The sequence below is a fragment of the Malaya genurostris genome, chromosome 2 (assembly GCF_030247185.1).
Source record: "Malaya genurostris strain Urasoe2022 chromosome 2, Malgen_1.1, whole genome shotgun sequence".
NCBI lineage: Eukaryota > Metazoa > Arthropoda > Insecta > Diptera > Culicidae > Malaya > Malaya genurostris.
The window spans coordinates 306,402,234-306,423,566 of NC_080571.1; the positions used below are offsets into that span (position 1 = coordinate 306,402,234).

The window sequence follows — 21,333 nt, forward strand, 5'->3', positions numbered from 1 at the left end:
ACTGTTCGGTGTGGATTATGGGCCGGTGGCATCACCGAGCCGTACTTCTTCAAAGGCGACGATGGGTGGAACGTTATTGTGGATGGCGGGCGCTACCATGTTGACGATTTTCGATGTCCAAAAGGATAGAATTGGAAATGCCTGGCATGTGGTTTCAACAAGACGGTGCCACATCCCACACGGCACGTGAAACAATGAACAAATTGAGAGCCGCCTTTTTTTTGAAAATCAATAGGAAAAAACAAGATTTGAAAAAATCACCCTTTAGATTAACGAAACAGGGAATATGTTACCTCTAGAGATAAGTCTCGTATTGACGGTTCAGTACAAATGCCGTCGGTCTTACAAGTCCATTATCCTGTATTCCAGCCCCGACCTCGAAAGATTATTAGCGTCAAAAGAACCGTAGCACTAGCCATGCAATGGTTCCGTTCGCTATGAATCGGTAGCGAAATCTGTCGAAACAGAAAGGTCAAAACTCACAACAGGAATGTAATGTCAAGACGTTGCTTTTCAGAGGTAAAACTCGAACCTACAAAATATTTCCAATCAGTTGAACTGCTCTGTCATCGAGCTCATCACACCACACCAGTCTTTTCGTGTTAAGTCGGCTTAAAAATAAAAGAGTAAATATTTTCGTCAATTCATCGTTAATTGCTAGGTTGCACCAGCAGTTCAGTGTGTACTTCACCATGCACAGAAGAGTCGAAGGCGAAATTGTATATAAGGATAAAAATTGTATTAAGCACAAAACAGTGAGCTAAAACTGTTCAGATGAATTAATTTGCAAATTTGCAAGAAACGAATCATAGTACGATATACATATAACATACATATAACTAAAAACAATATTTGATTCTTGAATTTCTTAAACGCTTTGAACTATAAAAAAAACTTCCTCGCGACATTCTCGTCCAATAGCTAGGAAATAGTTGGGAAATTGCAGTAATAGTTTGAACTTTAGAATTTTTCATTTTTCTATTTCTATTTTCCAACTATACAAAACTTAAAATCCCATCTACATTTGTAAATTTTCAAAAGTATTTCAAACCTATGAATATAATCCAAAAAGTCGAAGACTGCCGGTTTTTATCTCAAATCTGTTTTTTTTAACAGTTGCAAAGTGCCCAAACTTATTTGAATCATCGGAATATATTTAGTTCGTCCTTCTCTGGTTTACTCTGTTCTAGGGTGAGTGCTTACGAATTAGATAAATGTCATAACAGCCGAACTAGGTTACATATCTCACCTGAGCATTTGTAACGGAGAATCGATGTCATCATCGAAATGATAGGTTCTACGTCAGAAATGTACTTGGCCCGGTCACTAGGTCACGGTCACTCTACAAGAGTCTACAAGTAATTTATCATGCTAACGAACTACTAAGTGTGCGACTTTGCGGAGAATTTATATTTGCGGCTTAAAAAATATGTTTTATAAATATTCAATCATTTCCAACATTCCAAAATACGTTGAGGTGATTTTTACGGAAATCTTCAAGTACGGGTCATATTCACGCCAGACAACAAAATAAACACAATAAAAATACACACAAGGATGAGACTGAACATTAAGCTACGACGCATCGGCTGTGCAAAGATTGTATTTGGATTGCTTTCTAAGTAGTGGGATTAGTGTTTTCACATGAACAAATTTCCAAACAACACAACGACAAAATTTCATCTACGCCAAGTGTGTGAAAACTGTATCCAGTATTTTCCTACTGATCTTTTTCATAAGAAAAAATTGAACTCGAATCTATTCAATGATTTTAAATTTGATCAGTATCTAACGGGGAAAACAGATTGGAAAATCTTCACTATTCTGCTTTGCCGCCAGCCACTTAAGCCCGGGCAGAGCAGTGATTTTTTTTTTAAATTCGACTTTGGGACAGAGGAAATTTAGTGATTTTCGAAAACGAAATTTATTTTAAATGTCGAATGTCTTAGAAATGCATGGTGTAATAAAACAAAATTGGAGTAAAAAGTCCTCGTAACTTCGGAAATCCGCGTAGAAAAAAAACGCAAAATAGAAGATTTATTTTTATGCCAAGTATTTTAGAAATGCACGAAATGTCCAAATCTCAAAAAAAATTTTTTTTTTAAATCGACTTTGGGGCTTTTGATATTTCTGAAACCGAAAATTTTGTTTCTGTCAAATGTCTTAGAAATGCATGAAGTATCAAGATCTGGTATAATCTAAACAAATTTTTCTAAGTATCAAAGAGGCGAATTAAAAAACAAAAAAATCCGGAATGACACCAGATCTCGACGTTTTATGTATTTCTGAGATAAAAGAAGAAACCCGGATAAATTTAAAACTTCGCGTGAAAACAACTGCGTAACTTCGGAAATTCGCATAAAAACCACGTGAACAAGACCTCAGGCCCAAGTAAAACGAAAACCAAGTCAAGCGAAGCATGCTTGATTTTTTTAATCAATTAGGCTGTCTCTTTATGTGTTTTCATATGCAGGGTAGTTTAATTGGCAAAACAATTTCTCCGGTTAGAAGCTAGCTACGGATTCGAGTCCCGTCTCTGCGGAAACCTTTTTCGCGGCTTTCTTCACATAGTTGCGTTCACATGTCGTTTTCCAATTTGTTTTCTCTGTTAGATACTGATCAAATGTAAAACTAGCTCCAAACGGCTCTATGCTTTAACAAGACCAAAACAAATAGTTGGTATTTAATGATTGTTTCTTTTGTCGTTAATACGACTTACTTTATTATGGAGCGCCTTTTCAAAACTAGCCATATGGAAGAATGGGCAGAACTTAATCGTGAACATCTCAACTTGTATTAATGGCAGCAACATAATTCTTTCACTATTTCATCAAAAATATGATCAGGAATTTGGGATAATATTTTGAACAGTGTGAGATAACCACAAACAACTCAAAAATTAGGTTTTCTCAAAATTTGAAAACGACGCGAAAAACTCTTTACTTTTGCATGGGTTTTTCGCGCAAGGACGATGATTTTGAGGTAGTCAGGCACATATCTTCAACTGAACGTTATAAAAGGGAAACTGTGGTCAAAAATCGATCATTTCTTCTTGTGCGTTGGATGGAAGCAGACGTCGAGGCGATAGAACGTATTCAAACAGCGGCATCGGAGAGCGAACCTTCTGCGTGGTGTAAAACCTCAAACGTAGCTCTCATTTGCTTTCCGGTCGTCAAGGTGCGAAGACACATGAAACCAGTTTCGCATTTGGCACTGCGAGCGGATGTCTTGCGGTTTGTTCGCAAGCTAGTTTCAATTCAAGCAAGAACGATTGCATCAAACAACAAAGCTTCTGGTCGTTTGCATTGCAGAGAAAGAAAACGAGAAACGAAAAGTGGACATTATATAAAATCAGCCGTTCTGAAGGCTCTAAATGTTATCACATCGAAGGTAAAAATCATCAGTTTGTTGAAAATTCAAAATAATTTGATTTGCTTCGTGCACTTTTCGCTGTGTGAAAATCGTTCGAGAAAAATGTTCCGAACTGTGCTAAATATCGTAGAGAATTCCACAATTTAGTCCTTCTAAAAGATAGAAATGAATCCTGTACAGCATCTTGATAGTTTCTTTCAATGAAATATGCAAATATGAAATGAGATAATAGACGTCTAAAGTTTCACAATTCAGCTATCGATCAGCTATCAATTCGAATTCGGAAGCATAAAGAAATCGTGTCAGTTTTATTCGTATTCACGACATCCAGTTTTGTCTCTAACATTACACACCCGTACTTTTTTGCAAAAATTTTCATCGAATTTTAGCAGCATAAGCGTCGCATTGAAGAAAAATGCACTTGTCATTGGTCAACATCCAAGAAATTGTACTATTCGATCATATTAGGCATCAATAAATCGAAAACTAAAGAACTTTTCGACCTGATCTTCCACTGAAATAAGCGAACCTACAGCTGCTCTCGTTAGCTCTACCTTACTAGATGTAAAGTTGGAATGACGCGAATCTTTAAAGAAAGTCATTTTATTTAGTCATCATCAGTACTGATCCAATTCGCACCGAGTTCAGTTCTGCACGAAGTGGTTTTATTGCCTTGCAAAAAAACCGCGAAAGGACCAGTTGGAAATGAATATTAATTTTCAGCAGCAAAAGCTTGACATTTAAGGAAATAACGACCATGTTTAACATCGAAGAAGCCGACCCTTTTCAGAATCAATCGAAGAATATATTTGATATGAATAAATCACACTTCTCCAGATGTGCCAGGTAATAATGTGGGATTTTTTTCAAGAGACGTTTCAGTAAACAGGGTTTAGTTGGCCGGAAAAGTTGTTGCGTATTTTTTTTTTGTCGTGAATACGACTTACTTCACTTTACTGGGGCGCCTTTTAAAAGTTTACCCTGTACAAGAATGGGCAGAACTTTATCGCGAATATCTCTTGATGTACTTAACCCAACAACATATTTTTTTCTACAAGTTATCGGAAATATGATAAGGAATTTGTGATTAAACTAAATAACTGAAAAAAAAAGTTTTCTACAACTTTTGGAAATAATGAGGAATGTTCATTACGTTTGCTTGCCTTTTTCGCACCCGGACGACGGTTTTGAGGTAGTCAAGCACATATCAGTTCCGATTATCTAATGGACAAATATAAAAGGTGAGCTTTGTTTGAAAGTCGTCCATTTCTTCTAGTGCTTCAGACGGAACTGGATGTCGAGGAGAGGTTCTCTCACCAACACAAGAAGAAACAAACCAAGAACAAACCAAGTATAAAGCTTGAAACGCTCGGGTTGTGCTCTCATTCGGACCTCGGTCGTCAGGAGGAGCAGTCGGCAATGAAAGCTGACCTTCTGCGTGGTATAAAGCCTCAAACGCACAAGTTGCAGAGCCAGTTTGCATTCCAAAAAAAGATCGTGTGCGTCATCCTGCTGCTGGTCGTTTTTATTGAAGCAAAATGCAGCGAAAAATGGACAACAAAGGGAAACATTATGCAAAATCAGCTCCTCTAATAGCTCCAAATTTTATCTAAAGAACTATAAAGATTGCTTCTTTGCAAATCGTTAATTAAAACCATCAGTGTAGTGGCAATCTGGGATAATTTGATTAGCTTTGTGCATCTTTCGCAGTACAAAATTCGCGACAGTGTGTAATATCGTTTATATCCAAACAGTATCTTAGAGGATTACATAAGTTGGCCCTTCTGAATGCCAGAAATTAATACGGTACTACCATTTGATAGTTTCTTTCACAGAATATTCAAAATCTAAAATGAAGTAATCGACATCAAAATTCTGTATATTACTATGTAGAACCATAATTGTATACCCAAAGAATTAGGCGAAATTTTCCTTCACTATACTGTATACGGCCCATTTTTCAACCGGTTGTAGTTTGTAGTAGAACTTTCTGCTGATTTGCTGATATAAAATGCATAGCTCCGAATCAGAGTAGATTCGAACTCCACTCGTCACTCTCCATCACGAACGTCTTAATAAAAGTTTTTTTAGAACCACCATTATTTTATCATAAAGAATTATACTGGTTATTTCGTAATATTTGTGTGTCAGAATGTTTAATGTAACTAGTACTTTAGTTTAGGTGTATCGTTTCAAATTCTAGTAGTGAAAAAGGGGAAAGCTTGCACAATTCACATAATCGATCAACTAATTTATATTCGGAAGTATAAAGAAAGAGTGTCAGTTTTATTCGTATTCACGACATCCAGTTATCACAAAATCGATCTTAACTTTACGATAATCGATATTAGAAAGTGTGAAGGAAGCGTGCCAGTTTAAGACGTATTTGCGAATTCCAGTTATGGCTCTGATATTACCCATCCGCCTTATTTGCAAATTCTTATTTTTGCTACTTTATTCATCAGCCTTTTTCTGTTAACTTTTTTGAGGATGTTGATAAAAAGTAAAACCAAGCATAAGGAGGTTTTACTCGTCACAACTAATTTAATCCAATCAAAAATCAATCGTTGTTCACTTCTTTTTCTTTCGGATGGACAAAAACCGAACGTTTCGAAAACGTGCTTTTTAATTCGATGAGGTCCAAAAATTTTAATTTCATAGTTTTTTCTTCAACAAAACAAAACAGAGTGAAAATCGCATTAAGACTATAGAATAGAAATAAGTTTTATACCACTCTGGGTATAGATCTAGAAAGTAGAGCTGACTTTATTGTTTCTGAACTAATACAAAACAAGATCCAGAATCAGTAGCCAGTAAACTTAGCATGATCATAAATCCAACCCAATTGACATCTACTCCAACCAGCTCAATGCTAATTGACTTAACTTTATCCAACAAATACTTTCATTCCGCCAGCACAGGACCAACTAATTAAAGCTAGTAAACTAACACTATCTCGTTTAACTACTTAAAATCACCGCCGACACCGACCGAATCATCATCATCAGAGGGCCCGGCCAGTTCCCCGGCAATCACAAGGTCATCAGACATCGCCAGTGAGGAAAATATGCCGATGTCAATTAGCTGTGCGCCCGGAACTAATCGCACCAATTAGAATGGTTTCGGGTGACAGACAGTCGGGTGGATAGTGTAACATAGTAGATAGCGAACAATTAAAGTGAAATCATTCCGTCGTTACTGGGAAGAGAACTTTAGCTAATTTAAATTTTTGTAACAAACAAACAAACAGCAGCATTGTTCCAACAATTGCGACTTTTAAAACCTAGCGAATGTTTTGAAATAAGAAAACTACTACAGCTCTTAGTTTCCGGTGAGTCATCGGACTTTGCTGGTGTTAAAGGCACAGTTGTATTGGTGGCAGAGCACGAGGGCAAAGATTATCGATTTTCATCAGCACGACACTTTTATGCGGTTTGTTGTGTTTCACAGAACGTTCGCTGCAGCTGCAAATGTTTGTTTGTTGCTACACTGTAGCAGACAAATACTTTCCATATCAGTGCTCGGTTCGTAGAAAATTTCCGATACGATATTTGATGACTGTTATCCTAATCATTAAACAGTCTGCATTCAAAGGAGCTGCAGACACAACAATCGATAATGATGGTGCAAGAAACACAATCTGCCGCTTCGCAGAACCCAGCCTGCAATCGAAGCTAGAGAAAGCGAGAGAGAAAAAGAATCCCAAAAAGTGTTCAGAACGCACCGCAAAGAGTCACGTGATAATGCCGCAGGTTCTCTCGTGCCCGGACTCGCCATTGGTGGTAATTTGATTACGAGACTGATCACATTCCAGTCGTTTCTCCTTGCCACTGTATGGTTTCCTTTTCCAATCAATGCATTGGAATTGAGTAGAGCGTCCGGAAATTTCCAGTTTCAGAGTGCTGATACCGTCCGGGAGCTAATTTCAGTGAACTTGCCGACTTGATTAGAAGACCAGAACAAAAAAAAAGAACATAATTTTCCTCCTTCGAGCGAAGTTTGCTTCTGAAAAAAATGAGAATGTTAACAAAGGAGGAAACATCGTTGCATCTAATCTGAACCCGAATGGTTTACGAGACATGAGAGGTAAAACTAATTTCACGACTCCCGGTGGGTAAATAATTTGAAAATTCCTGAAGAATAAACGCAGCAGACGGCCTGCTCAAACCGCTGCTCGAAAACGAGGACTAGCCCCTCATTATGTGTAATTTCTTTCGCATCGCTTATTCATGAGAATGTTTTTGGGAACTTTGTTCGGGACGATCGATGCTCAAATTTACGGCTACGGGTACGGCTTTCGTATTTGGTTTTCCGTTTTCCACCCGAGTGTGCTTATAGCAGAGTCCTTGAACTGGACGCATTCAAGTGTTATCAATCCCATCACGCACACGTGTCCAATTGATCGGTTGGCAGTGGGGAAGCACGGATAATGATAACGTGGACATAGTAATCGTAAAGCCTATCAAATAAACTCTCCGAAATAAAAAAAAATGACTCAACAAAACAACCAAGAAGTTATGACTGAATTATGCGATAGAGCTAAAGCGCTGAGGAATGTTGAACTGGTCAGTTTATGAAGAAAACAGGAAAAAAATAACTCCGCTCAGTCGGCTCTCTCAACAACCGTGCGTGTGCCTATCGAGAATTTCAAGGCGAACCAGTCAGATAGAGGCGAATTATTTCCTTTTCCAAAGAAAAATGTTGAAATGTCACTATTTCCAATCAGGAGCATCGAATTTCACTCAGTGTAGTAGGAAAATGTCACTTTCCATTGTTTCCAAATTGTTTTCGTTAAGCGTTGAAAAATCAATTCAAATTAGCATACGAAATCCGAATCGCAATAAACGACAAAAGTGAAAATGCATCCCCGTGCACACCTGCTGCAGCAGCGTAAGTTGTAAGCAAGGAAACCTCAGCCCAAACAATCAACCGTCTCGACTCGACGAGCAGAAGTTTGGGCCAACAATTATCTCCCCTTCCACTGTGTAGTAATGCCATAAAAATTGACTCATGACGTCAATCGTTGCACCATTTGGAAGCCAATACATTCACAACAGGCGGAAGGCGTGCGCGTGTTTACAAACAACTAACACCAGTAGCAGCACTGCCCCGACGACGGCTTCCATCATACATTCACCGTTTGCCGATTTCACTTCGGACCTGCCTGCCTAGAGCTGTCATTTCCCATTCGATGGTATTTGTTTTATCGCAGTCACTCATTTCGTCCGACCGTTCTTGGCTGATGCAAGGCATGGCACTGTGTGCAATGCGCTGCTCAGCTGAGCTTGTGTTCGTGGTCTGCCTTCAGGTGACGACTCCCATCCATGTTCACCTCTAGTGAAAAAATCAAAATGCCTCTAACGAATGACCCGTTGACTTACCATTTTTAGCACTCCCAGCGTCAGCACGGTAATTAAAATGAACGCCTTTTTGCTGCAGGACATCTTGGGGCGGGCAATTTTTGCTTCAAATGCCAAAAATTCACCAGAACTAAAGAGAAAACTGAGGCACACCGTAATTCAACTGCCTCTCGAAAAACATAAATTGCACAAGATTTTGCTTCTTTTCAGCTAAGCTTTCACATTGGAGATTACACTTTCAAACATGCAGGCAAAACTATGTTTAACTTCTTTCACCAGTAAAACAAAACGAAAATGGGAGCTATTTGGCTTTAGCCAAGCCAATTTCTAACGTTTGACTCCCTTGAACGGTATTTTTTCTGCTTCTACACTCAGTGCATAATTTCTGGTCACGCAATTCATACGCCACTCTACACACTTCCCGAACCGTCTACACGACACGAAACCTGAAAAGAAACTGAGCTGAACAGAAAACCGGAGTTCGCCTACCACAGTGAATGTGAAAAAATCGAAAAAATGCAGTTGTGCAAGATGAGTGCTGCGGTACTCACCGCTGATCAATAAGTGACAGCTAAGAGAGAGTGACAGGACGAATGTGTACTAAAATATAAACCCGAATCAGAGTGGCCAGATCTTCCGCTTTATTACCAAACCTAGTAAATTTGTGTTCGATTTTTGAATCCGATACGAATGACTATCTAGATACTATTTTGAATCGATGGCGACAGAATATAAACGAATTGAACAACATGGAAAACATATTTGTGATTTCAAACTATACTGCACATAAATAACTATTTCTGACATTAGCATAACATCACGTTCTCTATCCAATTGAAAGCGTGATTAGTCAAAAAGATTCCGCAACCCACCTGGGTTCGATTCCATTCTTATCCGTAAATGTTTATTGAAGAATTCAACCAATTCTTTTGCGATCGCTGCGCTGCCCGAGTGGCGAGCTTTGAACTAAGCGATGGTGATAATTTTCAAATTTTTCTTGAAGATTCGAACAAAATGCTGTGTTTTTATTTTTTTTCTTATGAATCGAATACTAACATACAAAAACGTGTGAAAATTTGGTAAAAAAATCGATCATTAATGATTCAATAACTTTCCGTGGTATGTTTGATTGATATTTATGATATTGATATTGATAATCGTAACATGAAATACCAAATTTGAAGAAGTGAGGTTGGGTACTGTTTTCATATCTGGGATATTCTTTGTTTTTTGGGTTGGATTTTGAGATTATTTGATAAATTATGATTACAAGTTTTATGGCTAGACTATTTACTCATGTTTTATCATCTACATCAAATCTGTATGTGAACTGAAAATTTCAAATTTCATTCGAGATTGTCAAGAGTATAGGACAATTTGAAATCATATGTTTGATGACAACACGTGAATAATCGTTTTTCTTACCCATATTAGTAAGGTTTTGCCGTCTGCATTCTTTCAAACTCAAGTAAATTGAAAAACTTGTCAAAAAATTTTCTAAATGCATGGGATATGTCAAAACACTCACCATAACGCTATCTCGTGGTGACCACGCTGATTGGATTGTTCAATATACAAAGTCATTCTTCTTTCTTTTAAATGGAAAACCCAGAAAAGTGATTCAAACTCTTTTCCTTTAGACCGGTTTGGAGTTGAAATTGAACGATGTTGAAATGCTTATGTTGTACTTCTTACTTAGAATAGTTGAAACCACAAAACGTCTGTTGAAAACATATATGATGGATGATTTATGGTTTCAGCAACCAGATCTAGAAACGGCAATGAAAAACTTGAATTCGATAAGAATATTCCGATAAAGAAAACGCTCTGAACTGCTAGATGTATTTTTTTTACTCAAATGTTTGAAAACTCAACGTTTATTCTATTGTATGAATATATGTGAGAGAGCTCATGGCCTGAGCAAATTTTACTCAAATTTTGACATATTGTTTCAGTTTATGAACTTGAGTGTTCGCAACTCAAACCATGAGTTATGTTCAAAGAGCGTGTAGGATCAGAAAGTTTTTATGGCTCAAAGTGATGAATGACCTTAAGGTTAAAACTTCAATAATCGAAACAAAAGAAACCGATACTTTTTAGCACGCTATTGGAATGACGTAGCACAGTGATGCCTCTCTAGACGAAAGTTGTTTGTATTAACAATTTCAGGTTATTGAACATATCTCTATCGTGAAATTGCATGAATAAATATTCGATCCACCTCGCAGTAACATGATGCACTGCCTGCTATGGTGCATCGGATACTGTCGATTTTTTAATGAATTAACCTATGTATTTTGTTAGATTTCGTGATTGATTTGGTGTTTTAGATAATCATTAATACTGTGTAAAAAATGTATACACTGAAAATATGCCTTTTTATTATATCTTGAGAAATTCAGTACCGATTTTCTCGAGAAGGAATTATCTAAATGTATTCAATTTTTGATATGATGTAACTTAAAACTAATGAGTTTTATTGCACTATGAGTAAAGATGGGAGATAATAGACGGAAAAGTTCTTTCGCAAAAATGTAGGTTTTCGGAATATGTTCAACATACATAGTTCTTCGAATCTATTTTACCAACGAACGCCAAATTTTCAATAAAAAAAGAAAAGTTGATGTGGTTGAATCAACTGGGCGTGTATTTATTATGAGCCTCTTCCACCTGGTGACATATACAAACGACATTTGATGCGTTTAAAAGGATAGTTATACGATAAATCAAAAAAGAAAACTAAGAAGAAAAAGAAAAGAACCAGCTTAAAATATTCAAAAGTTTCTAATTACAGAATAAAACTTTGTTGGCTCAAACAATATGAAAACTGCTTTTATAATGGAATAATATTAATGATTTTTAAACGGAATTTCATTAATGATTTGATTAATAATTTGGTTTATTAAAACAATGGAATAAAAATAAAATATACAATATTATCATCACACGAAAGTGTAGCCCTAGACTTTTATTGTCAACCTCGCAAACAATTGAAAATAACTTTTAAAGTGTAGAAATGTGCAGGATTTTTTAAAAGTGGAGAAAAAATCTATTAAATCAAATACTATTGAACAGTAGCAACCTATGGATAACTTTAGTCGAAAACATCATCATTGCGCCATATATTTTATATGGGAGGATGAAAAAAAAAGTTGTAGTACCTTATCTTTGAATAGATATGGAAAGTCTTTTTCTTATTCAAGAATTTTTGTACTTTAAACTGTGATCCTTCATTTATCTGAGAATTCAAACACAAATCTAGTGCAGGAGAAAAAAGAATTATTTTGGGTTTCTGCCACCTTGGTCGGTTCGATAATTTGGCCTTCATTTGGTATTGCTTCACTCATTTCTCGGGTAATTTTTCAAAAGGGCGTATAAGCAAGTGACAGTTTCTCTTTAATCACTCTCTCTTTCGATTATTGTGATGTGATTAAAAAGATTTTCTTTGATATCACTATTCTGTTTGAAAGTCGAAAGATTCGGGTATCATTTCATGCAAAGAGTTGAGTGATAAACGTGGAAACCGCTTGGTAATTAATAGAAGAGAAAGTAAGCAAAGAGAAACTGTCACTTGCTTATAAGCCCTTTTGAAAAATTAACCGAGATTTGCACTAGTGATACACAATATAAATGTCAATCTTGTTCGAAACGCAATCGTCAACTAACTAGAACTAAATAAGTAGTTTTATGGATTTAACAGTTTAGAAATAGTTTTATAGATTTACTTTGGAACTAAAAAAATTATTAGATACTAACGGTGTAATATCTGCGGTAGCTTTTTCGAAGTTTTTCGTTTCATAGTTGTATTCGTCGGATTTTTCCAATCTGATCTACGTCTCAACTAGACTAATCTAAATCGTTGAAACTGAAGTTGATTAGTAAAGAAAATTGACATTTCGATTTAGAGTGGTTTTAATGGTATGTATCGAGTTTTTGGAGAGCGAATCTAAACTTGCAAATATTCACATAGCATTTGGAAAGTTCACTATTCAAATGATGAATTAAAATAACTGTGAATCTCAAGGGCATGTTCAGGGGCGTTCTAGCTCTTGATGCATAATTTTTGTAAGTTTTGACATTCAAATCTGGAAATTATAACAAGAAAAACTGTTAACCCCGTGTTGCACACTTAAATTTTTTAGCTGAGTCTCGGCAAAAAAATGCCGAGATTCGCACAGCCGAGTAATCAGCAATCATCTCGGCAAAAATAAAATAACTGAGCGTCTCGGCACCCTCAAATTTGACAAACGTCAAATATTGCCGAAATCGCCAGCATAAGATTTACTGTTTGCTCAGTGAAACGTTCGCTGAATATTCGGCAATCCAATAAAACAAAAAAATGAAAAAAAAAAAACAAATTAACGAATCATCAGTAATTAAAAATCTAGTCAATTAATTTTGTTTGTAATTTCTAAACATTATAAACACACCATTCAGGATCAAAAATTCATTTTATTAACACTTAAAGGAAGCTTACAAATTTGTTGCCAGTAGTGCTTACAGCCTCTACCTTAAAACATGTAGCATAATAAAAAGCGGCGTTTCTGAATGCGGCCACCTTGAGTCGAGCTGGAAATATGAAATAAAAATAAATATACAAAAACTTTCAATATTTAATGATGCATACACGGTATTGTTCAAAAAATAAACTTACTTTGATCTATTGAATTTGTCCATGCATTGGGTTATTTTTTCGCATATCCCTCAAAGTTTTGTCTCGAGGACTCTTTGAGCCCCGTGTTGGGTGTTTTTCCCTTATAATGTGATCTGATAAAGTCGCTTTTTATAAAGCGAAACATGTCACTATATTTATTCAATATTTTTACTTGCAAGTGGTTCCACGTTTCTTCGAAGATTATCCATTTTTTCACTCGAGAAATTCATCAGAAAATAATCGCGCAATGCGTAGCGAAAGTGTAACGTGGCAATAAATGACAGCTGTCGTGCTGAATTTCGGCAACAGCTAGCGCATATTCCGAAATCTCGGCAAACGTCTCTGCTGATGTCGGCATATCTGTTGTTTACTGATAAATTCAGCAAGCAATTATGCCAAATTTCGGCAAAGTGAAGCATTTTACCGAAATATCAGTGAATGCATTTAACGAAGTTCAGAAACATGCGTATTGATTGCTGGGCAATCAGCAAATTTAGGTGTTGCTGATCAGTTTCGGCATTTTATTATGCCGAGCTCAAGAAATGGTATTAAGTGTGTGCAAATATAAAAAACAGAACGGTAGCGTATGGCAGTTTTTAATGTGGCAGAAGCACGGCTCGAATAAATTACACTGAAAACTCTTGCTGGGAATTCGTTTGTTACAGTTATGGATCTCCCATAGAAAATTTCCAGCTGCTGAATTTTCTCTAAAAATACATGCTGATGTATGCAAATTTAATAATCGGAAAAATTCTTCATTCCCTACCAATCAGTAAAGTTTCAGTCTAATCTGACAAAATGGCATCCCTGGTTTTCAAAACGCTAACAGTTTCGTACTAAAATTGCGCATTCGTCGTGTCATTGCCCCCAGATCCCGAATGACAACTGTCAGTTGGTCACCCTGTTTGAGGAAGCTTTATTTTATTTACATTCTATATTGCCGATCAATCGATAACATTTAGTTGCTTACTAGATGGACCCCGCCCAGCCGGAAGAAAAACAGCACGATCTTCGCTTGCGTGCCACACAAACGCTGCAACTAATTGGGCTTGTTGAATCTCATCGTGTTCTTTACGATACTTCCGATAAAAACTACAACCGAAAAAAATCTAAGTCGGCAGCTTGGAAAGAAATCACCGCTTCTGTGCTGGGCATCAAACCGGACGACGTCACTCGACTCCAATCGCTGCAAATTCAACACAAGTGGAAAAGTTTACGCACTGCATACGTACGGCAGCGCAGACTTGCCAATCCCTTGGCACCGTATCGTTATGCGGATCTGATGAGTTTTCTCGATCCGTATCTGCGTCGGGAAGAAGCGGTGGTGCTTGAACCAAGTGGATTTTCGGCACCTTTCGAACTAGACCTAAGTGGAGATGTTTCGACCGACATCGGAACAACGAGTAAGTTTTATTTAACAGAATAGAAATGTTTAGGTTAAATTTAATCAAAACGAATTACAGCTATCAAAGACAACTGCATCGATTTTTTCGATCCGATCGAGGAAGAGCTCATCTATGACGTACAAATGGTCTCAAAACAACCGTTGGACGATCTGCCAACTCCATTGTCCTCATCTCTATCGACGAACTCGGAATCCGTCGAAAGTGTCACTTTCGCAGGCCCTGTTTCCGTAAACAACAGCAACAATGTGGATGAATTGGAAATGTTTTTCTCACAGATTAAACGGACGATTCGCAAGTTTTCAGTTAGGAAAACCATTGAACTGAAAATGCAAATTTTTAATCTCGTATCCCAGGCGGAATTGGATGAGCTAGATGCCACCAATAAGTAGATGAAACACGTCTTGCCTAGCACCATTGTGTATTACTAGTCACATTGATTCTTGAGATTTATCTCATGAAACATTCCATTTTAAATTTTATATATTTATTTGAATTCTTTTAAGGTTTGTGTTCGAAGTCACTCATGTTTTCTAAGTGTAAATCCAAAAAAAATCACTGTATGATGCCAGAAGTGTTTGCTTTCTCAATAGTAGTGGTTGAAAAATTATAGACAGTGAACAACAGTGCCAACCAAGAGACACAGGCTGAACGAATCACGATTTCTAGTCAAGCTGAATGTAGAAAATCTAGTCAAGCAGAAAGCTAAATGTCAAACAGAAAATCACCATTTTCAAGCATTTGTGTTTTTTTTACTCCAATAAATGTACTTAATTAACAACTCATATTTTACTTGCTTTGTGTTTTGTTAGTGCGAAACAAATGTTTCCAAGTGTTCTAATGTAGTACTAGAAAAAAGACCGCATAGAAGACGAAAAGTTGTAATTTTGTAGAGGAATTGTACCAATAGTCATCTCATTAGTTGAGTTAGCAAATTATTTGGTTTATTACTCGGCCTACAATCAATGGAAAATCCGTTGTGATCGATCGATGATCATTTTTTTAATAACCGAACACACAGTCTTCTTCTTTTCTGGTTAGCGTCACCTCACTTGAGACGACGCCGATTTGATGGCACAGCAACTAAGGCTATATTGCCAGTTAATTTTTCAATGGACTTTCTTTTCACTGGACTACAAGCGAAAATCTTGCTGTGTGGCTGCGTCGAATCGTCAAAGTACGGATGAAAATCCTTTCCTTCTTGCGAAATACTCGAATTTTCTCCGGACTAACACGATGTAAGGGTTGATTTTTGAAAAACTATCAGAAACCAGTGGTCCGCGATTGAAATAATTCTAATTTCATAGCACAAATTGTTTCGAATGAGAACATGCTCTTAGCACACACAATAACCGGGATTTTAGTTACAATAAACCGGTTCCTACTAAGCGCACAAGACTGTTATGGAAACATGTTGCGTTGTTATATGTGTCGCCTTCGACACATCAGTGCTTAGCAGCATGCCACTCGGCAGTTCAACATAAACCGAAGAACATGAGAAACATCCCAAGCAACCAGAAGTTCCACAATTACTTAAAAAGTCCACTTTCTTGCTGCTTAAAAGTACACGCGGAACATTTGAGAACTTTAAAGTACAGATCAAGTTCCGCGTCTAGCCCACTCGGCAACGGCGACGGTGTAGCAGCGTTCGGTATTGTTGGCAGTCTACTAATTTCAGCTGTCAAGTCTGAAACATCGGGTATCGTATGAGCTTCACGATTTAACAGCTCTCTTCGTGCAGGAACTTCTCCAGGTGAAATATCTGGAACACGACCTGTGCCTTCCTGGGCTTTAAGTGGATGCTGCGAGCAGGATGACGATTGATCGATTGGCAGCGTATTAGGTTCCTTACGCGGCTTCAAGTGAACCAGTGAGCGACGATAATTATTTCCACCTACATTCACTGTATACGAGCGCTCGTTGAAACGGTTAGTGATTCTCCCTTTTGACCATATTTTGGATGCTTCCGGATTCAATTGCACGTAGACAGGAGAACCAATCTGTAGCTCAGGTAATGCTCGTGCTTTTCTGTCGTAGTTTAGCTTTGTGCGCTTACGATTTGCCTCTATTTTAGTTGGTACATCTTCTTCTACCTTTGGTACCAAATTAGTTGCAGCTGTTGGAAGCTGTTTTGTGAAGCGAGACAACAACCGAGATGCTGGACTGGAGCCAATGTTATTGGGGATATTTCTCCAGAGCAACAACGAGAACCAAAAGTCGTTGCCACTTTCTTCTGCTTTCTTCATGAGTTGGTTGGCTATTTTCTCTGCTGCTTCAGCTTTTCCGTTGCATTGCTGATGATGCGGCGCTGATGTAACGTGCTCGAAGTCCCACTCTTTCGAAAAAATAACCATCTTATTATTGACAAAATTTGTCCCATTATCAGTTATTACTCTTTGAGGTACTCCAAATCGCGAGAAGTTTTCTTTGCAAGCGTTGATAACTGATTCGGGGCTTAAGTCCTTTAGAAAATTCACTTCAAAGTAATGATCGACGCTGATAAAAAATTTACTCTTTTACCTCTTTGTTCTGCAAAAAAGACGTCCATTGATATCAGCTGAAAGGGGTGCACCGGTATCTCGTGGCTTTTCATTGGTGGATTCTGCTGATATGCGATGCCATACCTGGCCAAAAAAGGTTAGCTCTAGCGAGTCGCAAAGTAGCTTCGATGCCGTTATGGCTTGCATGACAGCAATCAATCAACATTCTGCGCAAAGAATGAGGTACTACGATGCGATCGTTGCGAAAAACCAGTGAGTCCTGAGTAGACAGCTCATTCCGATAGTTGAAGTATAGCTTCGCTATGTCCGGAGCCTGGTCGACGGTTTTAGGCCACCCATGTTGAATGTACTTGATGATTAGTTGCATATGTTGGTCTCTTTCAGTTTCTCTCATTATTTCGTTTAATTTCAAACTAGACACACTCAAGAAGTTGGTGAGTTTTAATCCCTGGATATCCTCGAAAATAGTGAAGATGTCAAGCTTCTTATATTCGTCTTGTGTATCTGAGGTTCGAAGTGGAGCTCGTGACAACGCGTCAGCAACAACATTTTCCTTGCCGGTAACGAACTCGATTGAAAGATTGTACCGCTGCAGATTTAGCAACATGTGTTGCAACCGACGAGGTGCTGAGAGGAGAGGTTTGTTAAACACACTAATGAGAGGCTTATGATCAGTTCTCACTGTCGCTTTCGGGTTACCCACTATTAATTGGTCAAATCTGATGCACGCAAATAGTATCGCTAGTAGCTCCTTCTCGATTTGCGCATAATTTTTTTAGTAACTGTAAGTGTTCTGGACGCGTACCCGACTATTCCATTCTTCTGGTACACTACAACTCCAAGTCCAATGCTACTTGCATCACACTCGATAGTTAATGGTTCGTTGACATCATAGTATCGCAGTGTTTTAATATTCGAAACTATGGATTTCACTCTATTGAACTCTTCTTCTTCGATAGATGACCATTGCCATGGAACTGATTTTAGAATCAATTTGCGTAGATTAGTCAAACTGGCACTGAAGTTACTGATGAAACGGCCTAAATATGTTACCATTCCCACAAATCTATGTACTTCTTTGTGGTTTAGTGGTCGTGGGAAATCACGTATTGCCGCAATTTTGTTTTCATCTGGCTTCAGACCTTCATCGGTAAGAATATGACCATAAAAATTCACTGAACGTTCACATAACTTTAGTTTCGCAATATTCAATTTGACATTATTGAGCTTCAAACGACATAGTAGTTTCTCCAAGCAAATGTTGTGATCCATCAATGCTTGCTCCAACGTATCACCGGCTCCATAAACGAGCAAATCATCTGCAATACATTCGACACCTTTTAAGTCTTGAATCACCTCTTGCAACTTGATTTGGAAGATTTCAGGAGCAGGTGCGACACCAAATGGAAGGCGTATCCAACGGTATCGTCCAAAAGGTGTCCAGAATGTGGTGAGTTTACTGGAAGCCTCATCCAACACAACGTGCCAGAACCCGTTTTTCGTATCTATGGTGGTGAACACTTTTGCCTTGCCTAACTCGGGTAGTACTTCGTCCAACGTAATAAACTGTAGGTTGGGACGCTTTAATGCTTTATTGAGCAAAACGGGATCCAAGCAGATACGAAATTTGGAACCGGGTCCTCCCCGCTGTACAATAACTATATTGCTAACCTACTCGGTGTGTTTAGTTTCCTTGACAATGATTCTTTCTTGTTCAAGCTTATCCAACTCTTTTTTCAGTTTGCTTCGCAATGCGATGGGCACTCGTCGAGGTGTTTGAATCGATGGAATAATGCAGTCGTCTACTTCCAAAGAAACTGTGCCGGGAAATTTCCCGTAACCAGAAAACAGCAGTTGGTGACTGTCGATAATCTCTTTAGCCTTTACGCGATAGATATTGAACAGTTGTTCTGTGCTCTGGCTTGATTTCGTCGATGTCATTGATTCTCCGAAGCTAACTGCATTACAAAACTTCACTAGACCAAGTTCACGAGAAGCTCTGGCGGAAAGCAATGGACGATGATCTACATCCACAACTTGAAGTATCAGTAGGAATCTCTTCTCCAACCGTCGACATGGTATTTTTACTTGACCCAGTACCTTGATGGGGTTACCACCAAAGCTTTGGAGTTGTAACTTCGATGGAAGCAATGGTGGTGGATTCTTCTGACCTGACAATTTGATAAGATAATCATGTCCTATCAGACTAGTGTTTGGCCCTGTATCAAGTTCGCAAATCACTTTTCTCCACTTATCATTGAACTTCAAGTTCAGTTCGGCCAAAACACTTCCCACGGTAGAAGAATTATCGTAGATTTTTCCTATTTCATATTCCTCTTCTTCTGATGAAGAATCACTTTCGGAATCCTCCTCGAATTCATCGTTTTCCTTTACTTCTTTAATGCGACTCGACTTCCGGTTTTTTGCGTTTCTCGTTGCCTTGCATACTTTTTCGAAATGGTTCTTTATTTTGCAGCGATGACAACGTTTACCGAATGCTGGACAGATTCCTTTGGCAAATTCATGAATGCCACCGCAGAATTTGCAACGAAGTGATTTGTTCTTTAGGTATCCGACTTTAGGTAGGTATGCTGACTTTATTTACATCTGACGGTGACGATACTCCAAGATCGAAAGAACATTTAGTTGCAATTTGTTCGGCACGACACAGATCGATGGCTTTCTCCAGATAAATTTCCGGAATAGTAAGCATTTTGGTTCGCAATTGCGGCCTGCTAACGGTGAAGGCTGCGGAACAGGAACATTTATGGGCTTTGGTTGAAGCTCCGGTTGATTTCTGCTTTGTGCTGACGTTGTTATAGCACTCATTAGTTGCGTAACTAAATTTGTCTGATGTTCCAAGAACATTCGGAATTGATTTGGATCCATATTGATGAGGATAACCACTTCACAAAATTTTAAAGTTCAGTTTTCACTTTTTTTACAAGATGGCTACCGACACTACGCCACCTTTTCTCGTCGAAAGAGAAAGTTTACTAAATTTTTTCCGCGATTTCACTCAATGACGCCGAAAAATATTCTCAGAAGCACGCGACTACTTCTGACACCATGTTTTGTTTCTAACTTTTATTTTAAACAACTTATATTTATTATGAACAAACGATGTGAACACGGTGAGGATACGCTTAACACTGAATGCTGAAGAGAAAAAGCACAGCTTGATTTAGCGGGAAAATATGTGATAATGTGTAAGTAAGCAAGGGGTCAAACAATACTACAACAGCTATTGATTAACTTTGAGAGCTGCTTAAGCCAAATCAGTCCCTTTTATCCGAACTTTTGGTTAGTTGGGATATCAAGGTGTACCGAATTATTATTATTTTTTTTTTTATTTTTTTTTTAAATTCTGGTTCTGATGCAGAATCTATGCGTGGACAGGGAACCGGACATGAATTTACCATATTACTGCTTCAGGCTCAGTAATATGGTAAGAGCAGTTCTTGGATCTAGATCTCAATTTGGACTTGGATCAGTCCTATGGTAAGTACATGTCCGGCTAATCTTTCGCACTCAAGGTAAAAGCACTCAACAGCATTTAACAGCAAAGAACGATTCTTTTTATTTGTGTTCACGTCATCCGGTTATGTCTCTAACATTACCTATCCGTCTTTTTGCCTTTCTCATATAAAAAGGCTATGCAATCGCTTTGAAACCCGACTTTACAACCGAGACCCAGAGGGCCGAGTGTCATATACCATCCGACTCAGTTCGTCACGAATGTCTGTGTGTGAAACGAATGTCTGTGTGTTGAAATTTCATTTGTATCCAACTTGCGGTTCCGGAAATAAAAGGAAATATATGCAAATTTATTAAAAAATGCACACTCAATTTTCTCGGAAATTTCTTAGCCGATTTACACAAACTAAGATGCAAATAAAATTCTTAAAAAAGTTCATCCAGATCCGACTTCCTGTTCCGGTATTACAGTGCGATTAGTGAAAATTTTCAATTTTATGAGTTTTTTTCACAAGTGGTGGCGAAACGAGGTGCACATTTTTATACAACTTACTGCTAAATTCACC

The 21,333-nt window shown here is 37.9% G+C and overlaps 2 protein-coding genes across 5 annotated transcripts in view; one reads left to right on the forward strand and one right to left on the reverse strand.

Annotated features, from left to right (window-relative positions):
* The window catches only part of LOC131431001 (NPC intracellular cholesterol transporter 1), a 105,267-nt gene extending 96,072 nt beyond the window's left edge, over nt 1–9,195 (reverse strand). For all 4 annotated transcript variants that reach the window (XM_058596348.1, XM_058596347.1, XM_058596346.1 and 1 more), the window contains exon 1: nt 8,754–9,195. In XM_058596348.1, the coding sequence (XP_058452331.1) occupies nt 8,754–8,816 (63 nt within the window). In that variant the 5' untranslated portion in view covers nt 8,817–9,195. The remainder of the gene's footprint in view (nt 1–8,753) is intronic.
* Nucleotides 9,196–14,291: 5,096 nt separating this feature from the next.
* On the forward strand, nt 14,292–15,570 carry LOC131431002 (uncharacterized). The gene is made up of 2 exons (XM_058596350.1): nt 14,292–14,789; nt 14,850–15,570. Exons 1-2 carry the CDS (start codon nt 14,360–14,362, stop codon nt 15,179–15,181), a joined length of 762 nt encoding a protein of 253 aa, XP_058452333.1. The 5' UTR covers nt 14,292–14,359; the 3' UTR covers nt 15,182–15,570.
* The last annotated feature ends 5,763 nt before the right edge of the window (nt 15,571–21,333 follow it).

Bases quoted from the DNA above. Each gene is read 5' to 3' on its own strand.
- LOC131431002 (XM_058596350.1), top strand. From the start codon at position 14,360: ATGGACCCCGCCCAGCCGGAAGAAAAACAGCACGATCTTCGCTTGCGT. The intron at 14,790-14,849 runs GTAAGTTTTATT...AACGAATTACAG, and splicing joins GACCGACATCGGAACAACGA to CTATCAAAGACAACTGCATC.